Here is a 17706-nt window from a genome sequence, read left to right as displayed (position 1 = left end):
CGATAATGTATGGAGGACTGAGGATAGGAAAGGCAAAATTCTCCTTCCGGTCCCAGTTCCCTTTCAATGCTATCTCTCTATCCCCCGGGTCCAGCTTAGAGATCGAAACAGGGTAATAGGTAAAACCTAGGCCTGAATCTGATCGTAAAGGAATCGTGTTTGTTATATGCATAACTAACGATGTCCGCTGGGACCCGGATCACCGAGGCGGACGGATAGAGAACGTAGGGAATAAGTAGGATAGGAAGGCGAAAGAGAGTACGTGGCTAATACCATCCTAACAAGCCGGGAAATTACCCGTGCTCGTCTAGGTAGGTACCATCGTACTACTCCTACTACGTAAGGCTAGGAGTACCCCTTCTGACTAAAACCACTCCCTCTCGCCCCCTCTGCAAGAGGGGATAGGACTCGGATGGCTACCTGAAGTAGCGCGAGCGAGTAATCATCCGTCAAGGTAAAAGGGGGGAGGGAGGGCGTCTAGAGGGGTGGCTCACACGCGATCAATTGGACACTACGACCGGCCAGGTGGAACACCTCGTTGTCAGAAATGGATCCAATCGATCACGGGGGCTGACGGTCTATAGACCGACTGCCCACTGATTACAATAATACAACAATTTTATATGTAATAAGCGCTATACAATAGCCCTGGTGCGAGAGGGAAAGGATAAAAAGGATAAGCATATAATTCTGTTTAAAGAGCGGCTTAGCTTAACCTTCCTCTCGATCGGAACGATCTGATCAGGACACCCATGTGGCTCTTGAGCGGCTAGCCTAACCTTCCCGAGATGTGATTTCAATCACGATCTGGCGAGGTAGGCCAGGGAGGCTCATGGAACAGAATAAGGTCCCCAAGGGCCTTACACTCCTCCCTCAAAGGATTCCTTGGTAGGTGAAGGAGGTATCCTCCTTGAGCAAACCGATGGAACATAAGGGGAGGAGGGGAGGGAGATAGGCTGAACTCCCGATCCGACGAATGAAGGGAGAAGCCTCTCCAGATGGAAGGAAACCGTCTGGCCTACCTTCCCAAAACCAAGGAGGTTTGGGAAGTAGGCATAAATTGATAATTGCAGTACTCAACTTAGATATCGAAGATTCCTGGCATTTATACGTAGCATCCTGGCGTTTATATGTAGCATCTCATTTTATTCCAAAATAATGTCATTACAGTCAAAAAGACACAAGTGTACACGACAGTGCTATTTAAAGGAATGGCTATCGAGGCGCTAGTAGTAGCGGTAGTGGGCGGTAGATGGTGCTGGTATGGCGCCTAGTTTGAAGGGGAAATTTGACAAATGGCAGAAGACCTCTGGTAGTGGTTTCACTCGCCCCAGATACTATACCGACACCTTTAATAAAGGTGAGGCCCAATTAACCATATAGCTTTTTTCCTCTTGGTATATTTAGCATTAAATTTTATACCTAGAAATAGTGCTGAAGGAACTTATTTCACGGAGCGACCCAGGTTTAGCCCAGAATTTGTAATTTTTAAAAAATGTACAAACTTCCAGAGAATTCATTGCTAATTGTAATGGCCATGTACAGAAATTGTTATTTTTGACAAAACCTTTAAGACCAATACAGTATTAAAAGTCAACAGCCAGGGGAGAGTGAAAAATAATCCCATAAGGGAAAGGGAAATTTACCAAGAAGTTTTATATAGTAGAAAAGATAATAATGATGAAAGACGGCGATGGCATGTCCTTTGCTTCATCCATATGAAACAAAATAGTACATGGTAGTATCACTAGGCTCCTCAAGTCACTAGAAAAGTTCAAATACCTAGATCTACTTGGATGAGATATATGAGAAGGGAGGCTGGAGGTCAATGGAGATACATGGAATACAAGCATAGGAAGAACACAAGTCAAAAGGAATTTCCAAGGCCCTTTGCATTGCACTGCATGAGATGGGATTACAATAGTTTGTTTTTAAACCTTGTTTACTAAAAGATTGGATCTTATCATGAAAGAGTGGTTCTTTTAGCATGTTTTGAATGATTATCTTTTCCTAGTTGACTGCCTCATTCCAGTTTTATAGCCAAACGTAATAGAAAAGATATTCTTGTTCAGGGGTGTTGTCTTTTGTTTGCTATGACAACTACCACCTCAGCAGTTCTGCAAAAATACACATTAAAAATTTTTACTGAGTGTTAAAACAATTTTTGTAAACTCAGTGTCTAGAGTATGCAAATTAGGAATAAGTAGTAAAAGATTTTGTGTTTAAAGCACTTACCACATGGAAATCTAAATACAGGCAAAAAAAAAAAAAAAAAAAAAAAAAAAAAAAATCCTGTTAAGGGGTGGGGTTCTGTTCCCGGCTGATACTGCTAACCAAAAATCATTGCTAACCGAAAATTGGTGATAACAGCACTAAAATCCTTCTCAACGGGGCCGTTAACCAAAGATCAGCGCTGCTGTTAACTAATAGATCAGCACTGCTGTTTACTATAAATCAGCGCAGCTAACTGGATATTGGCGCTGCTAACCAGAGATCGGTGCAGAAAATCTACTTAACAGCGTCGCTAGACAAGCACCGTAAAATTGGATAACCATTTAAACCCTTAAAAACGCCGAAGCAGTATTTAAAAAACGTCTCCCGTATGCCGGCGCATTTCGCGAGTGAGTGCCGAAGTGAAGTGGAAAAAATGTTTTTTCTAAAAATCATAGCATGCTTAGTTTTCAAGATTAAGAGGTCATTTTTGGCTCATTTTTTTGCCATTGCCTGAAGTTTAGTATGCAACCATCAGAAATGAAAAAAATATCATTATCATATATAAATATTGGGATTTATGACAGCGCAAAATAAATTTCATATATAATTGTATACAAATATGCTGTGAGAAAACGGTTTAAAGCTAACGAGTTAATTTTTTTTTTTCGTTGTATTGTACACTAAATTGTGATCATTTTGGTATATAACACATTGTAAACGATCAAGGCAACACAGAGAAAATATTATCACAAAATGATGCATGAATTTGTAACACGTGGACGTAAAAAAAAGCTGTTTTAATAATTCACCATAATCGAAATATTGTGCTAGAACTTCCTGTTTTTGTTGCAAAAGGAAGGTAATTGATTGAATATTACTAGACTGTAAGTGTTGTAGCTTACACTTGCAGTTTTCGACCATTCGGTAGAGTTAAAGTTGACCGAAGGACAAATTTTTTTCTATTTATCGTTATTTATATGAAATATTTCAAAACTGATAAAAGCTACACCATGGGTTATTATTTTTTTTTGTATTCTACATGAAATTGCGCACATTTTCATATATAAAAACTTTATGTAACGGCTAATTTAAAATGGTGCAAACATTACGAGAATCGGACAAAAAAATTTATGATTTTTACGGAAGAGTTACCGCGCGGACGTAAGGAAAAAGTTTATTTTCATAAATTTACCATAAATCGAATATTGTGCTAGAGACTTCCAATTTGTTGCAAAATAAAGGTAATGATTGAATATTACTAGAAGGTAAATAGTTTTTAGCTTACAATTGGGTTTTTTTTACCATTTTTTCGGTCGAGTCAAAGTTGACCGAAGGTTGAAATTTTGGCACATTGTTATTTATATGAAAATATTTCAAAACTGATAAAAGCTACAACCATGGGTTGTTTGTTGTTGTATTCTACATGAAATTGCGCACATTTTCTTACATAAAACTTTATGTAACGGCTAATTTAAAATGGTGCAATCATTACGACAATCGGACGAAAAATTTATGATTTTTTTTGGAGAGTTTACCGCACGGACATAAGGAAATTATTTTTTTTTCATAAATTCGCCATAAATTGAAATATTGTGCTAGAGACTTCCAATTTGTTGCAAAATAAAGGTAAAATATTGAATATTATTCGAATGTAAGAGTTTTAGCTTACAATTGCGTTTTTTTTCAACCATTTCGGTCAAGTCAAAGTTGACCGAGGGTTGACATTTTGGCACATCGTTATTTATATGCAAATATTTTAAAACTGAAAAAAAGCTACAACCATGGGTTGTTTGTTGTTGTATTCTACATAAAATTGCGCACATTTCCATATATAAAACTTTATGTAACGGCTAATTTAAAATGGTGCAAACATTACGACAATCGGACGAAAAAATTTATGATTTTTTCGGAAGAGTTACCGCACGGATGTAAGGAAAAAGTTTTTTTCATAAATTCACCATAAATCGATATATTGTACTAGAGACTTCCAATTTGTTGCAAAATGAAGGGAAATGATTGAATATCACTAGAATATGAGTTTTAGCTTACAATTGCATTTTTTTTACCATTTCGGTAGTCAAAGTTGACCGAAGGTTGAAATTTGGCACTTATATATTATATGAAAATATTTCAAAAAACTGATAAAAACTACAACCATGAGTTCTTTTTAGTTGTATTCTACATGAAATTGCACACATTTTCATATATAATACTCCATGCAACAGCTAATATAAAATGGTGCAAAAATTATGTCAACGCGACGAAATAATTTCTGAGATGTGTCGCTGATGTTTTTTTAGTGCGAGAAGAAAGAAATTCGCGCTTGCGCGACTGGGTAATGATTGTAAACAAAACAACAGCTTGATCTGTGAGCTCCCAGCATCCCCCAAGGCGTGTGATTCAAAAGTTTTCGCCTAGTAGGCCTATAAATATTTTTCTGCGAATTAAAATTTTTTTTTTTTTCGACATACCATACGTCCAATCGGCACCCAAGACAATTTTCTTCGACGTTTAATACGTCCAATCGGTGTTAAAGGGTTATCTAGGGGCTGCCTGTACTAATTGTTTTTCGTTACCATAGGAAGAAATGTATGGTATTGCATGTTGAGCATAAAAATTATATTTATATTTAATACTGACTTTGAACATTCTTTCATAATAAGTTAATGCAGTTTTCCTCAGTAAATAATCTTATACTATACATGTTTTGATCTTTGCACAGCTCTGTCGCCAGAGGAGGTTGGATGCTGCAGTTTGGCTTTCTCCAGATCTAGTGAATATAGCTGTGTGGAATCCTGATGGGAAAGGACAACCAAGATGATGAAAATTGTATGAAAAATGATAAAAGCAAAGAGATTCCAATTACTTTAGTGAATAAATTTGGAGGTTAGTGTTTTTACATCTGAATGTTAACTCAATGGTGGTGTTAAACTATTTATTCATAATAATGATAATATATAGACTGTACAGAAATTAATTATTGCCAAGTTATTTAGTCTGAAAATAAATTAGTCGAATTTACAAAAAATATACCATCTACAAGCTTTAGTGTCTGCCACTTATTTACATATGATTTGGATTTTGTATTCTATGATTCTCCAAAAAGAGGATTGGTGAAGAGCTGCAGAAATGCAGTAACTTTTCTTGAGAAGAGATTTTATATATCTATCTATCTATAAATACACATGTATAAATAATACACACCATAGTGAAACTCTACAATATTTGTTTTTTTTGGCTGAGTTTGAAGAAGTAAATTTTTCATCAATAACACAGTTCAGACTTGTCTCGGACTCACTTTTATTTTTGTGTGTATCCTTGTGGTTGTAGTTCTTTCTGCAAGGTTCTTGTGAGTTTGAGGTGCTCAGTTCTGTATCGTAATTGTTATAGTTAGTCCATACAAAGCTGAATGGCTTTATCAAGCATTACCAATGCCATGGACAAATCTTTTGTCACCTCGGCAAGACCAAATTCTGTCCTTAGCCAAAGATGCAACGCTTTACTGCCCATGTTCATGCGCAGTCTTTTCCAGTGTTTTGAGAGAAAAACTTTTGCATGAATGTGAGACCCTCACTCCCACCAACCACTTGGAAAATGGTGTAACATTGTCTGAGATGGTTTTGACTTCACCTTGCCTGATTATATCAGTCCACAAAAAATCTAGTGTCTTTCTCCAGTTGAGTATCCCACCTTGAATGGGGGCTCCCTTTCTTTAAACATCATAAATGTCTATCAAATAATGTCAGCCTGTTTTAGTTGTGCATTACTTCCATCTATTTTTACATTCATTACTTCCATCTATTTTTACATTTTCTAACATTTGGATATATTGTAGTCATTATAAAATGCTTCATTTATTATGGTGAAAGGATGCAGGTGCCGTTTTGGTAATACCCAATGCTCTAATTGAAGTTGAAGGATTCTCAGCGTAGTTATTTCCTTTGGGAAGACTCTCAAGCTGTGCTTGGAAGATTTGAGATGTGCAGAGTCAGGTTCCAGTAGCAGACTGGCATTTTAACTGGTACTGGCTACATGGATGCCAAGTCATAGTCACTGCGGGGCTCCATTTAGGAGACTTTCAACATAACTAGTCTTCAGCTTGCCGAATACAGTTACCAAAATCTTGGTATTCTAGAATACACGTGAATGACACCATACAGGCAGATGAGACAAAATATACAGGTTTCGTCTCACATTATTTAAACTCCTGAGGTGGGTAGGAGTGTGAGAAAGACAGGTATGTATGAAAAGAGATAAAGACTTCCCACTTTCAAGCTTATTAGAAAAATGAGACTTCAAAAAGTGCTTAACTAGGTGAAAAAATATCAGAGCTACAACAATATCTCACAAAAAGGGTAATTTCCATTAAAAATTGTAACCACCATACATACAAGGAATAGGAATTAAACCGGTGCCACTAGATATATATTTACATACATGTCTACTAATCATATAAATGCCTAATATTTGTGTACCAAAGGTTCCCAGGCTCACCAGTTTGTCAGGAACAACAAATAAAGAGAGGAACAAAGAATATGAGGTGAAGGAAAAAAGCAAGCCATCACCGCGATATGGTGTGTCAGCAAAGAATTTCCAAGCATCAGCTCCAAGATACAGCTCAAGAGATAAATACTGTATTTACAATGCAGAGGATATTGCAGATACGGAGAAAATTGCAGATTCAGACACAAAATGAATAATTATGATGAAGGAAGATCAAATATTATGGAAAAGTTGTATTTTTTAAAGTCAGAATTTCTGGAAATGAAGAAAAGAACAACATACCCGAACAGGAAAGAGACGTGGGAAAATCCTTATTATTACCCATTATTAAATGAACAAGGGAAAACACGCAAACCATCATAATGATGAATGCGCAGGGTTGAGTTACGAGTAACTCAAAAAGAAAATAGAGTACTTAGAAGAACTAACCCAAATTGAAAGAAAATAGATATAATGAATATAAGTGAAAACCTGGTATTCCCAAGAGACTGGGAAATGACGATCAATAAAAGGGTTCCAAACTTATAGATCAGATAGGAAAAATAGGAAATTAAAAAGAGGGGAAACGGCGAATCAAGGGGGAAACCGCGAAAAATATTTTGTATGCGAAAGACAAAAAACATGGAAAAATATATGAGAAATATAGTAACTCAGAATGTGAACTAATAGCGTAGAATTTGAATCTGAAAAAATTAATGAACATTAGTAATATATAGACCCCCTAATACTAAAGAGTTTGACATAATAATAGAAAAATTGGATGATATATGTAGAAATCACAAGGACTGGACTATTCTCCTATCCGGAGACTTTAACTTTCCTTTCGTAGACTGGAAAGAACGAATAGGAGATTGTGGTTGTAGTATTTATACCATATAAAAAAGAGAGTAATAGTAGCAGAAGATAAGAGGCAATTCGAAAAGCTATAGATATGCTACTAGAATACAACATTCAACAAGTAAATCACCTGCCAACAAGAAAGGAAAATACTTTAGACCTAGTATTTGTGAATGAGGTGAATTATGTTAAAGAAATAATAGTTTTATAATGCGAGTATTTCAGACCATAATGTCATAGAATTAACAGTCCATTCCAAAGCAGGTGAATTTTAGAAAAAAACTTTTTCCTTCCCTCTGCACGCCGATTCGTGGCCGCAAATCTCCGAAATGCGTACGTCGCATTCTCCTAATATTTGCTCATTTTCATATTAGGCATTTTATAGAGTTTCATATATGAAAATGTGCGCAATTTCATGCAGAATACAACAAAAATATTTGAAGGTTGTAGCTTTTCTCATTTTTGAAATATTTGCATATAAAAAAAATATATATCAAAAATTTTGACATTCGGTCAACTTTAACTCGTCCGAAATTGTAGAAAACTGCAATTCTAAGCTAAAACTCTTACAGTATCGTAATATTCAATCATTTGTCTTCATTTTTAAACAAATTGGAAGTCTCTAGAACAATATTTAGATTTACAAGGTGAATTTTTTGACAAAAACATTTTTTTATGTCCGTGCGTTAGTTCAGAATTCATGCCATCATTTTGCGATAAATATTTTTTCTGTGTTGCTTTGATCGTTTTACAATGTGTTATATATCAAAATGATTGCAATTTAGTGTACAATGCAACAAAAAAAATGAACTTGTTAGCTTTAACCGTTTTCCACACAGCGCGATTTGAATACAATTATATATGAAATTTTTTTTTGCGCTATCATATATCGCATTATTTATATATGATAATGATATTTTTTTTTCATTTCTGATGATTGCATACTAAACTTCAGGCAATGACAAAAAAAGGAGCCAAAAATGAACACTTAATCTTGAAAACTAAGCGCGCTGTGATTTTTTGAAAAAATTATTTTTTCCGTTTCCGCGCTCACTCCCAGATCGGCCCGGCATACGGGAGACAATTTTTTATTATACCACTTCGGCATAAGAGGGTTAATATAGGACAACATGGTTTCGTACCCAGAAAAGGTACACAAACCCAACTGTTAGTCCACCGTGAGAACATATACAAAAATATGAAAAGCGGAAATGAAACAGATGTGGTTTATCTAGATTTTGCAAAAGCTTTTGACAAGGTAACCATAATATATTAGCGAAGAAAATAGAAAACATAATATAGTGGATAAAGTAGGAAGATGGTTAAAAGAATTTTTACACAACAGAAAACATTATTGCAAACGATGAGAAATCGGATGAAGCTAAGGTAATATCGGTGTGCCACAAGGTACGGGTGTTAGCTGCGTTACTGTTTGTTATTATGATTGCAGACATAGACAGTAATGTTAAGGACTCGGTAGTGAGTAGTTTCACCGATGACACAAGAATAAGTAGAGAAATTACTTGTGATGAAGATAGGAACACTCTACAAAGAGACCTTAACAAAGTATATGATTGGGCAGAGGTAAATAGGATGGTATTTAACTCTGATAAATTTGAATCAATAAATTATGGAGACAGAGAAGGAAAGCTATATGCATATAGGGGACCTAATAATGAGACAATCACAAATAAGGAAGCAGTTAAAGACCTTGGTGTGATGATGAATAAGAACATGTTATGCAATGATCAAATAGCAATTCTATTAGCAAAATGTAAAGCAAAAAAATGGGAATGTTGTTACGGCACTTCAAAACAAGAAAAAGCTGAACACATGATTATGCTTTATAACATATGTTCGTAGTCCACTTGAATATTGCAAATATGATATGGTACCCACACTATAAAAGGATATTGCAAAAATAGAGGGTGTACAAAGGTCATTTACAGCTAGAATAGAAGTAGTTATTAAGTATCTTGACTACTGGGAAAGACTACAGTCCTTAAAATTATATAGTCTAGAAAGGAGAAGAGAACGCTATATGATAATTCAGGCATGGAAACAGATAGAAGGAACAGCCGAAAACATCATGGAGCTAAAAATATCAGAAAGAGCAAGCAGAGGTAGATTAATAGTGCCCAAAACTATACCAGGAAAAATAAGGAAAGCACACAGGACATTAATCCACTACGTCTATTCAATGCATTGCCAGCTCATCTGAGGAATATATCAGATGTGTTTAAGAATAAGCTCGACAAATATCTAAGCTGCATCCCAGACCATCCAAGATTGGAAGATGCAAAATATACCGAAAGATTTACTAGCAACTCTCCGGTAGACATTAGAGGTGCCTCACACTGAGGGACCTGGGGCAACACAAACAAGATGCAAGGTCTGTAAGGTAAGGTCAGTCCACCAAATCATGTAAGCTACGAGTGTCAGTGAGAATTAAGAGGATGGGAAAAGGGCCCTCCTATGGTTAATGCGTTTTTAAGAAAACAATTTGTTATTGAAACATTTTGTTTCATCACAACCATTCAAATACTAGAATTGCTACTTCAGTGATACACTGTAAATGTCCTAAGGTCAAGAGATGTAGGTTTTAACATAGTAGGGTAAAAACCAAAGTATGTTAAAGTAAGGTGCTTGTATTACAGTAAGTGGGAATCTTTTCAGATTGGAAGATTAAAATATTTACTATGTATGAGACAATTGCTAAAATCCCTGTAAGTTTGCATGTCCTGACAGTAAACTGAATAAGGTGAAAGTGAAGTGAATGATGTTGAGTCTAACTTCCTCGTTCAGAGGACTGCAACAACTTGTCCCAGTGAATACAAATTCAACTTTTTATTAATGACATAACATAATTAGAAAGTGTTAAGGAAGATTAGTATGACCAGTAAAATAGGAAATCAAGGTTGTTAAAATTTAGAAGTACAGAGGTGGAGAGGGCTCTTATTTCTTGGGGTCACATTCTTTCCTCTTTGGCTTCATCATTTTTCACATTCCTGGAGGTTCTCAGGACTAGTACTCTGTCAGTAGGAGACCTTGGTCTGAGGTATATCTCTTCTGTTGGCCTATGGAGAGTTTAAGTACAGAAATGTTCTCCGTGAAGTCTTGGGCCCCTAATAGGTCAAACAAGACAAAGTAAAATGTCCTCTTCATTGATAGTGTGAATTTAATTGAATATAGAAGTTAGGCTGAAGGCCAAGCACTAGGACCTATGAGGTCATTCAGCACTGAAACGGAAATTGACATTACAGGCAGTCCCTGGTTATCAGCAGACTTGGTTTAATGGCGATCCGGTTTTATGGTGGTAATCAACAATTTATGGCGCCATAACATACCTGAAGGAGGTGCCATTAAGCAGATATCGGCACCATAAGTGCCATTAAAATCACCAAGTTTCTGTTAGTGGCGGATTTGCTTACCAGCACCCTACCGAGAATGGAACCCCCCCCTGCCAATAACCGTGGACTGCCGTAAAAGGTTTGAAAGGTGTAACAGGAGGAAAACCTCACAGTTGCATATGAATCAATTGCTAGGAGAGGTATGAATTGCTTTCTTAGACAATGTTTAAAGTTTGTTAACCTTTCTAAAAGAATCACACACCAGCAGTATACTCAGTCATCAGTTAAAAGGTTGGGGTAGATTCTTCTTCCAAAGGCTTGTAAGCCTTTGTAAGGTTTTAAATCCAAGGCTAGATCCCACTTACACAGGTTTGGAAACCTTGGAGAAAGGCAGTTATCCTGCCAGGCTGGGGAAGTGCAAAACTTCAAGGATGAGGTTCAAAAGCCCCCTAAGGGAACGAACATGCAGAAGCAGAAGCCAAGTTTGCCAGCACTAATATTTCTGTTAATTTACCTAATGTTCCCCACGTAGATTTACATAGAAATATTAAATCTTATATCTGGCAGAAGTGGCAGACCCGATGGTCATCTCTTGCAAATAATAAAGTATAGAACTATCCAACTCACCGTATCCTTCTGGTCATCAGCATTCCATAAAAACACAGAAGTGAGATAGTTTTTTGCAGGTTGAGAATTGGGCACTCTCACCTGAATCATAAATTTTTGTTAGAAGGCTCTGAGCTCAGAATGTGCTCACTGTAACAGCCCCTTGTCAATTGAGCATCAATTTTGTGTAGTGTCAACAGTATGCTGCTGTGCGGCGTAAGCATGGGGCAATGCAGGCAAGCTCATAGCAAAAGATTTTGGATAATGATACAGATGTAGAAGCTGTAATAAAGTTTTGTTCATACGCGAACAAACCCTCGGTCTTAACAATAGGATAATTTCTAGTGCCTAGCTGGATCCGGTAAAAAAGTAGATGAAAGCAAGGAATCTTTGGTATCTGGCAATGCATGCGTAGATCGGGTGAAGAGTGGTCAAACGCCGAACATCTACGCCAGTCTTTCTTTACCGCCTTGGGACGAGAGTTGGGTTTTTTCCTCTCTTGGCCTTTTTCCTGGTTTTTGCCCGTTTCGTTCCTTTAGTTTGTTTGTGTCTGTTTTACCTATATTACGGCTTCTTTTTTGCTCCTCTCGACATCAGCGTTGGAGCCTCGGAATTCCTGGATTCCTGTGTTCTCGTTTTCTTGGCTTCATCAGAGACGGACCCTCATATCACTTGCAGTAGGTGTCGTTCCAACTTTTTTGTACAATTACGAATCCTTGTACGGAATGCCGGGCATGGCCTTTGGAGCAGTGGAGGAAGTTTTATGGTAAGATGGGAATGTCGGAGAGTCTCCACTCTTCCTTCTTGGGAGGGCTTTACTCCTATTCCCAATGTTTCATCTTCCGCAGTAGTCAACCCCCTTAGTAGTGTTACCCCTGCTTCTTCCTTTTTTTCCATTGATTCGTCGATGGAAGTATCGGAGGTTGCCAGGGTAACTTATTTGTAATGTAGCCCCCCTCTTCTTCGGGATTTTTTGGTTCCCAAGAAGGGTGAGGTTTTTTTTCATCATTCTCTTCTCTTCCAGAGTTGGAGGCGTCCAAAATGGGCAGCGATTTGGAAGACGCTCTGGTTAGGGGGGTACCCGTCCTTGTGGGGGTTGCTAGCGTATTTCGAGGAGGCTTGCACCCCCCTCCCCAGTCCAGCCAGGCCATCCCCCCTCTCCAGGCCTCGTCTCCACAGGTGGGAGCAGTCGGCCATCTTGTATTGCTCTGCCGGTGTCTGCCGCCGCCTTGTCTCGGAGTGATACTGTGGCGTCAGCCCTGTTGTTGTCATCACGAGGCCCATCTTTGTGTATTCTTCCACCAGTGGCGTCTCTTTCCCCCTCGCTCAGAGGGGAGGTCGTGATGTCACTCTCATCGATGACGTATCTTCAGTCGCCTCTGAGGAGCCGCCTCTCTTAGCCGTGATGTCATCTCTGCCGCCCCGTTCGAAACATCTCCCTTCCTTGTCTTTGGAGCCTTCTCTGGCACATCATTGATGGTATTGCTGCTGCAGCCTTGCCGAGTGGCAGGGCTGGTGCGAGACATCATTCTCTGGTATTACTGGACAAATATTCTGATGGATTGCCAGGTAGCTTGCTGAATCTGGGAAATTGTGTATTTCTTACTCGGGAATGCCACTTCTCACGGTGTTTGGCGCAGGTCTTAAGCAATAGGTTGCAGGTAGGTAGGCATGAGGGGAAACACCTCTTGAGCAGTATAGAGAATGCCTCTAGCAGCCATAGGCTTTTTGGGTTGGGTGCCTTTCCAATTACTTCTGCATTCCCACTATTGCATTCCTTGTGATTACTAGTATGGTGGGCATCTCACGTAGTTTTTTTATGGCACCTTCTTGAGCATGGCAAGAGATCCTCTTTGCCAGTTTTACAGTGGTCATACAGAACAGGATTCATACCAGAGAATGATGTCACACAACAGCCCTGCCGCTCGGCAAACTGCAGCATTGAACCATCAACAATAAGTTTTTGCTTACTAAGAAACCTCACCAGCCAATCGGCAATGAAATGTCAATTTTCCTTCTCGGCTAATCAATGGTCAGCCTACAATAGAACCCTCTTGCTGACCATCTTATATATAACGAGCAAAACTCACCACAAATGACAGTCTAATCCAGTCTTTTGGATCATGCTCGACAGAGCCTGAGTAAATGCCTCGATTATTTATTAATATCATTAGATATTTAAACCAGAACACTGGTTATACAATAGTAATTAACCCTCTTACCGCGTCTCCCGTATGCCGGGCCGGTCTGGGAGTGAGCGTGGAAACGGAAAAAATAATTTTTTCAAAAAATCACAGCGCGCTTAGTTTTCAAGATTAAGAGTTCATTTTTGGCTCCTTTTTTTTGTTGTTGCCTGAAGTTTAGTATGCAACCATCAGAAATGAAAAAAAAATATCATTATTCATATATAAATAATGTGATATATGATAGCGCAAAAAAACTTTTTTATGTCAACGTATAATACGTCCAATCGGCACCCGGGAGACATTTTATCTTGATGTTTAATACGTCCAATCGGCGTAAGAGGGTTAATAAGTAAATATCAGTGAAATTATTTTTGATATTCAGAATAAAGATGTTTTCTTTCTCTTTCAGAACATGCATCAGGAGTTCTTGACTCAAGTATTTTGCTTAACAGAGTACCCTCTCCTGGCATGGACATGGAACGTATAAGCACTGGCAGTAGGTTTGTATCGAAAGCTAACCAAAAAACGCAAATTCTTGCTCAAAGTTGATGAGTTTTGTTGATACTATATTTAAACATTTTTGTAGTATAATGTGTGTAAAGCTGAAATTTAATTATTAACTTTTGTAGTTTTTTGTTTTAAACATAGAAAAAATTATTATTTTATATTGTGTTTTTAGTTACAGGTTTTGCAAAACTTGGGGGTCACCTGTGGCTAGAAAAGCAGTTCACAGGCAATAAAGAAGAAGCAAGGAGTCTATATGATAAAAATATATTTTTGGGGAAAGAGTCCTCTGAAAAGCTTAAAAATAAGATGTGACATATACAATACAGCAAAATATTAATTAATATATTTTTTATTGTATAATGCGACTTAATAGCAGTAATGTAATAAAGTTCTTTCTTCATAGACACTGAACAGAAACACGTCTTTGAATTACCATATACAAGGTATCAAATTTATACTCATGAAAGCTGTACTAAGGCAACATGTGTTTTTGACTTGTGCTTAAACAACAAATTTCATGGAAAATTATGAATGAAAGTATTTATTATATAATTTTTGCTACTTTTTCATTCCTGCAAAAATCTTTGGCTTTTGTGCTAGCTATCAGAAGATCTCAGTTCATCACTATTTTAAATTTTTTTTTGCAATAATCATTAACTGTCTTACCTTTCTCAATTTCTTCATTTAATCAGGTCTGCTTCTGTTTTGTAATAGGACTCCAAACAACCCATATCTCCTTTACTGTTCTTTATTCTTGGCTATCATTCTTGCAGTAAACGAAACTGCTTAAGCAGTAATATTTTGTAAGCAGCGGAAAAATACTTCTCTTGCCATGAATCTCCAATATATAAATTGTTTTGTATAAGACCAACTATACTGTGTTTAAACAGACTGCAAACATTTGCCATTATGAAAAATAGCAACCTCATAATACTACACCTATGTGGGGATAGATAAAAATGAGGGAACAATATGGCAGCTAAAGAAGCTACAAGATTACTACAGTACTAATACAGTAGTACCTCGAGATACGAAAGGCTCAACTTACGAAAAATCCAAGTTACGAAAGCCAATACGAAAATTTATTGCTCTACATACGAAAAGTTTTCAAGATACGAAAGGTTGTTGCTATAAAGTCTCGAGATTCGCCCGGACCACCGAGAACAATTTTAAAACTCCTGCGCCGCCAACTGAGTAAACTCGCCACCATCCTCCCGCTCTCCCATTGGTTCCTGATGCTAGTCACCCCATAAGGTCCTGCTCTCCTATTGGTCAGCATCTACCCCTTGTGCTTTAAGTATTCTATTGGTAAAAGGTTGCTGTAAATTGAAAAACTTAGTATTCATGCAATACATTTAATAAAAAAAAAACATTAGGTAAAGATAGAATAAAGAATAGAAATGAATGGTTATTATACTGTTTGGTATTTTCAGTACGTAGTTGAAGAGAGATAATGAAAATTTATGGGCTTTACTGTGTAAAAGGGATTGATTGCTTGGCGAGTTCGTTTCGATACTCGTAAGTGTTGGGATATGTAAACAGACGTTTGGAAGCTTTTTTTTGTTTGTTTATTATAGTTAATGGTTACTTAATAATTATTTGAAACGAGTACATGCAATACATTTAATAAAAAAAAATGGGAATTAGATATCATAAAATATAAAATAAATCAGACTGCGAACAAATATGATATTGTTATTTTACAATAAAGAAAGTGTACATACTTACCTGGCAGACATATACTTAGCTTACGTCTTCTGACGTCACGACAGAATTCAAAACTCGCGGCAAACGCGACAGGTAGGTCAAGGTGATCTACCTTACCCGCCGCTGGGAAGCGGGTGTAAGAACAACATACCTTTCTTGCCAGATTTTTTCTCTCTTATACCTGTCTCCTGAGGGGAGGCTGGGCGGGCCATCAATCGTATATGTCTGCCAGGTAAGTATGTACAAAACTTAATTGTAAAATAACAATATCATTTTTGCATGAACTTTCCTGTCAGACATATACTTAGCTGATTGACACCCTTGGTGGAGGGTACAAGACAGAAAATAACAAAGAAAAGGTAAACAACCCCTGTTGTAGGATAAAAATAACCTTGGTTCTTACCTGTTTAGGCTGAAGACTTCATAGATACTGTCTATTAGTCTGCATAGCCATAAGAGCTACAGCGAGGGCGTGACCTACAGCTGAAAAGACTCTTTGGGTCTACTAACGGGACTTGATATCTGCTTACTTAGTAGAATCCAAGTCGGATCATGTCAATGGGGGTTCGCCCTCTTCTATGACAGAACCTGTCCACTACCAACGCAGGGAGCTTCAAACCAAATCCGATCACCTAACCAAACTAAAGTTATTAGTATTACGAAACGAAAAAAGATGCCTACCTGCATCATTTTTCATACAACCATATGAACTCGATTACCAAAAACAAGGGAAAAAACTAAGGATATGTTCCAGCTCCCTGCCCCAGCACCGAATCCGCGATACATACGGGCCTAATGCGAAGCACTCGTCATACGTAATACTGACGTCTTTTAGGTATTGGTTGGCGAATACTGAATTACATCTCCAGAATGTAGTTTTCATCAGATTCTGAAGAGACATATTCTTATTAAAGAAGGCCAAGGAAGTGGCAATGGCTCTCACTTCATGAGCCTTGACTTTTAGGAGCTGAAATGTTCTTCATTACAAGATCTATGTGCTTCTTTCACAAGACTTCTAATGAAGAAAGACAGCGCATTTTTCGACAATGGTCTGCTGGGGTCCTTTACAGACACCATAGTCTGTCCCTCAATGCCCTTAAGGGTTTCTTCTTTCTGAAAGGTAGTATCTTAAAACTCCTAACAGGGCAAAGAGTTCTTTCGGGTTCTTCCCCTACTAGGGCAGATAATCCACGAACCTCAAAGCTCCTTGGCCAAGGATTTGAGGGTTTCTCATTCTTTGCTAAAAACGAAGGAAGGAAGGAACAAACCACTGAATCTCCTTTGAAACCTACCCTTCCTTCTAGGGCATGAACTCACTAACCCTTTTAGCGGATGCTAGAGCCATGAGAAATAGAGCTTTCCTCGTAAGATCTTTGAAGGAGGCTAAATGTGGTGGCTCAAACCTAGAGGACCTCAGGAAACGAAGAACCATGTCCAGATTCAACTTGGAACTTCGTTCGAAGTTTTCTTGGAAGTTTCAAAAGATCTTAATAGATCAATGCAGATCTTTGTTATTCGAAAGATCTAAGTTCCTATGTCTGAACACTGCAGCCAGCATGCTCCGGTATCCTTTGATAGTAGATACTGCCAAACCGCATTTTTCTCTGAGGAAAACTAGGAAATCTGCTATCTGAGTCACAGAGGTACTGTGAAGAGGAAAACTTCTGGTTCCTGCACCACCGGCGAAAGACGTCCCACTTCGACTGGTAGACTTTAAGGGTCGAAGGTTTCTAGCTGAGGTCGAGTAGCTTAGCAGCCTTTTGTCGAAAAACCCCTTCGCTCTGACAAGACTTTTG

The 17706-nt window shown here is 37.8% G+C and overlaps 1 protein-coding gene across 1 annotated transcript in view; it reads right to left on the bottom strand.

The window, feature by feature from the left end:
• LOC135220826 (nucleoside diphosphate-linked moiety X motif 17-like) overlaps positions 1-17706 on the bottom strand; it is a 118121-nt gene that overhangs the window by 69244 nt on the left and 31171 nt on the right. The window contains 1 exon segment of the mRNA XM_064258369.1: positions 7656-7684. Coding sequence (XP_064114439.1) covers positions 7656-7684 — 29 coding nt within the window.

The sequence above is a fragment of the Macrobrachium nipponense genome, chromosome 2 (genome assembly GCF_015104395.2).
Source record: "Macrobrachium nipponense isolate FS-2020 chromosome 2, ASM1510439v2, whole genome shotgun sequence".
NCBI classification, from domain to species: domain Eukaryota; kingdom Metazoa; phylum Arthropoda; class Malacostraca; order Decapoda; family Palaemonidae; genus Macrobrachium; species Macrobrachium nipponense.
The sequence above is the reverse complement of the archived record's forward strand: the minus strand, read 5'-3'. Positions and strand labels throughout refer to the sequence as shown.